Source organism: Camelus ferus, chromosome 13 (genome assembly GCF_009834535.1).
Source record: "Camelus ferus isolate YT-003-E chromosome 13, BCGSAC_Cfer_1.0, whole genome shotgun sequence".
Taxonomy (NCBI): domain Eukaryota; kingdom Metazoa; phylum Chordata; class Mammalia; order Artiodactyla; family Camelidae; genus Camelus; species Camelus ferus.
Window position 1 is genome coordinate 17061274 of NC_045708.1, and position 4096 is coordinate 17065369.

Below are 4096 nucleotides of genomic sequence, written 5' to 3' on the forward strand. Positions count from 1 at the left end.
AGATCAAGACTATTATCTTAGAAAATCACTCTGGAAATGGGATAGAGACATTAACAATGAAGGCAGGGAAAATGGTTAACAGGTCAGTGCGATGATTCAGACAATAATCCAAATTGCCTGAATTAAAGAGGCAATGGGGCTGGAAGGAAATTGACCGAGGTGAAAAGGCAAGATTTGACTGCTGTAGAGTGTGAAGAGAGAAGAATGATAACAGGGAGAAAGGTGTGCTCATTCACTGAGAATGGGAAGACAGACGGTGAGACAAGTGGAGAACATGAATTCAGTTTGGGACATGTTGAGTTTGAGGTGCCTAAAGACATCCAAGGGAATGTCGCAGGAAGTTGAAAATATAGGTCTGGGGCAGACCTGTGCCAGAGATATTCAGGTTTGGAGACAAAAAGTTAACTGAAACCACGAGAGGACAGTTAGGTCATCTTTGCTAAGGGAAACAAGGAAAGAGTCAATGACAGAACCACAAGAAAAACCAGCATTTAAAGGATTGGCTGCAGAAGAGCAGAGACAGTGAAGGGAGGATCAAGCAGAATGACTGATCAGAATCAGACAATAGTAAGATGTGGGGCACTGTGATTTCATCATTCCATCTGGTTACCTGGCTTGTTCTGTGAAAGTCAGTCGCTTTCCCATCTTTGACCCTCTGATAAACCTTGTCTTCATTGAACAAATTTTATTGAGTCTAAAGTATGTGCCAGACACTGTTCTAGGTGCTAAGGCCACATCAATGAACAAAAAAGACAAATGCTCTGACTTCAAGGAGCTTATGTTCTAGTGTGGGGAATAGACAATAAACACACTGAAATATTAGGAGGTGATAAATGCTATGTGGAGCAACAGCGTAGATTAAGAGGCATCAGGGGTGTAGAGAGAGTATGTGAGTATTTCCAATGGGGCAGTCAGAGTAGTCTCACTGAGTAGGTGATACTTGAGTTAAACTTTGAAATTTGCAAGTAGATACCTGGGGGAAGAGCAGTCTAGGCAGAAGTTAACAACCAGTGCAAAGATCTTGACGTAGGAGCTAGCTTAAGAAGTTCAAGCCATGAGCAGTGTTAGGGTATAGGAGAGATCAAAGAAGATCATAGGTATGTATGAGATCAAAGAAGAAATAAGGGGGCATCAGGTCGGATTCCACTTTTATTCTGAGAAAAATGAGGGGCTATTGGAAGGTTTTGAGCTTAAGAGTGACATGCCTAAGGTTTTCTAATGGGATCACTCTGACTGTTGCATTTAGATTAGATGCTGAGTGGCAAAGGCAAAAGCAGGGAGACCATTTGGGGGCCAGGACAGTTCAAGCCAACGATGTTGGTGCTTTGAACCAGGATGATAGGAGAACGGTTTTCTTGATGGTTTGGAAGTGACATGTAAGAGGAAGAGTCGTCATGAACACCACCAAGCCCTGTGTCTTAAAGAAAAAAAAAGACATTGCCATCAACAAAGGCAGGAAGACTTTGGGAGGAGCAGGTGGGTTTGGGGCGGGGTGGAGGGTGTTAAGGAGAGAAGGGAGGGGACACCAAGAGCTCAGATCCCTTCATGTTAAGTGTGGGATGTCTACCCAAGTGGAAATGTTAATGTTGCCAAAACATGTTAGAATTTCGGGAGAGAAGTCTGAGCTGGAAATCTATGAAGTTGTTACCAGGGAGTTGATATTTAAAGCCACAAGAGTGAATACGTATTTTCAAGTGTGATAAGTGCAGTGAACAAAAAGCAGGAAAGGGAAATTAGTGTTTGTGTGCAGTGGGGGCGGGGGGGGGGTTCTTCACAAAAGATGGCCAGACAAGGGTCACATGCTTCCTCTCAGAAGAAGGAGCGATTAGTGGAAATCTTGCAGAAGGGATCCGATGCCGGAGGCCCTCGCAGAGCAGGCGCTGAGGAAGCAGAGCTGGGCCAGCGAGGCAGAGGCCTGGGGGCCGGCAGCTTCTGCATCATTCCCTGCCTGGGGGCCACGGCTGTCATCAGCTTCCTGCCGGTTAGCATGGGGACCCGGCAGCCAAAACCGAAACTCATCTAGTGGACGGTTCCACTTTCTCCCCAGAGCGAGGGAGTCGGGAGGACATAAGAGGGAAGCCGAGGAAGCGGGGCCAGAATGCAGATTTCATTCATACTACATAGCTTATATTTCAAACCCGATCTCAGTAACTGGTAAACTCGTAACACCAACACAATCACAACTTTTTTTTTTAACGGCAGGGGAGGCCGCAGGCTTCTCCTTTTCGCACGGGCAGCATTAAGAGCGTCACTCTGAGGTAACAGCCTTTCTCTTCAATCGCTCCACGGAACCCCCCAGGGCGGGAGGCCTCCCCCCCACTACAGGTTGAAGGATGGGTCAATTCACGGTGCGCGAATCACGCTGGTTCAGCGCCACAAAAGGATTCGCAGGGCGGGGTGACCCAACGATTCTCTGTCTCTCGCTACCATTGGCTGCGCTCGCGAGGCTCTCCTTCCGGGCTGGCTACTGGGGAGGCTCGGAGCACGGAAGCAGCCCGCCTTCCCCAATGCGCGTGCGCACTCGTGGTGCGCGCTAGCCACACCGCGCAGGCGCGGCCTCGTGTCGGCTGGAGGGGCGGGCTGAGTGGCGCGCGCTGCGTCCCGGCGCTCGGCTTTCCTTGTCGGTCCCGCCCACCGTCGCGGCGGCGCGGTGCACCTTGGGATAGGGAGCGATCTCCGAGCGAGGCAGCAAGATGGACGCGGGATTCTTCCGCGTAAGTAGAAGCGCGGGGATCTGGGGTGAGCCGAGGGTCTTATCGGTAAGGCCCGGCAGAATGCCTATACTCGGGACGGGGTGGCTAGCGAGCGGAGTTTTCGAAGATCCTGGGGATACTTGGTGCTAGCGGGAGCTCCCCCCTGCCTTGCGGCGAAGACCGGTGCGCCCCTGCGCAGTCTCCTCCTCCGGGATCGTCCCCCTACGCGGCGGCGACGGTCGCCGGAAAATGGCGGCGGGAATGGGCCGGAGCGGTACCTCGCCGCCCGCCTACCTGGCGGGGCCTGCTGGCCGACTCGCGCGCCCCATCGGGGCCTGGGGCCTAGCGGACCCTCGAGGAGGAAGTCCCTAGGGGGAGGCCACAGGGAAACCTTGAGGTGACTGGCGGCGGGAGGGTCCCGGGGAGGACGGGTTTGGAGGTGCCGCCCCAGGAGAGCGTGTTACGGGAGGACCGGAAACAGCGTTGAGCGGATTCTCTTGAGAAAGCGAGCGCCGACACCCCCCCCACTACCCCCTCCCCCCACCCGCTGGTTTAAGCCTTCGCGAAGGCTCCGGGTCAGAGTTCGCGGGAGCTCCCGCCCAATTTGATATCCCTTCAGGGAGGGGAACTTAGATAATTTGTAGTTGGAACGTTTGAGTCTGAGACTCAGGGCAGAGGGTGCAACAAAAAGTATGCGCGTGTATGGAAGTCGGGGCGTGGGGTGGATCATCATCTCTCCTTCCCGCTCACTGCTCCCGTACCCACCCCCGTTTGTTTTTACTCGTTTGAAAGTCCACCGGAGAAAGGGTGCCTCTTGTTTCTCCCATCACCCGCAGACGGGGACGTTACCTCGTCGTAGTTGGCCCTCAGGGGCCGTACTTTATCGGGCGCATGCTGGAGCCTGTTTGTCCCCTTTTTCACTCTTGCAGGAAATGAGCACCCAGTCGAGATCTAGAAGGGTGCGAAGTGACACTAATAGGACTAGAGTTTGAAAATCCTTTGAATGCAGAACGGACCGTATAGAGACTAGTTGGTCTAAGTCAGAATCTGTATACTTATATGTAGGTTGGCTCTTTCCACTCCCTGGAGCATATAATATGCAGTTTGTATGTACGCTTTTAAAGGAAAAGTTAGAAGAGGGGAAGACCGAGACTTTAGTAAAGATACCTCTTGATACTCCAAAGCTAGCATTAAAATTCCTTTTCACTTAAATTTAAATTTGCCAACTAGTTTTTCATTAAAGGCCAAAGTTTTGTTCCAAGCATTTGACTTAACTCAGCCGATCATTTGTTCTTAGGTTATGCAAACAATACTATGATTATTTATGCAGTGACACTTTAAAATGAGAGTTAATTGAATTTTCACGCTGAAATGAAGTCTCCATTTCATAATTTCCATCAAAG

At 51.0% G+C, this 4096-nt stretch overlaps 1 protein-coding gene across 15 annotated transcripts in view; it reads left to right on the top strand.

Moving 5' to 3' along the window:
- The first annotated feature begins 2573 nt into the window (after positions 1-2573).
- Positions 2574-4096, top strand: part of SRRM1 (serine and arginine repetitive matrix 1) — a 29265-nt gene continuing 27742 nt past the window's right edge. For 8 of the 15 annotated variants that reach the window (XM_032495499.1, XM_032495500.1, XM_032495501.1 and 5 more), the window contains exon 1: positions 2574-2714. In XM_032495499.1, coding sequence (XP_032351390.1) covers positions 2694-2714 — 21 coding nt within the window. In that variant the 5' untranslated portion in view covers positions 2574-2693. Of the gene's footprint in view, positions 2715-2948; positions 3091-4096 lie in introns of those variants that run through there. The other 7 variants (XM_032495498.1, XM_032495502.1, XM_032495503.1 and 4 more) reach the window with 3 other exon arrangements.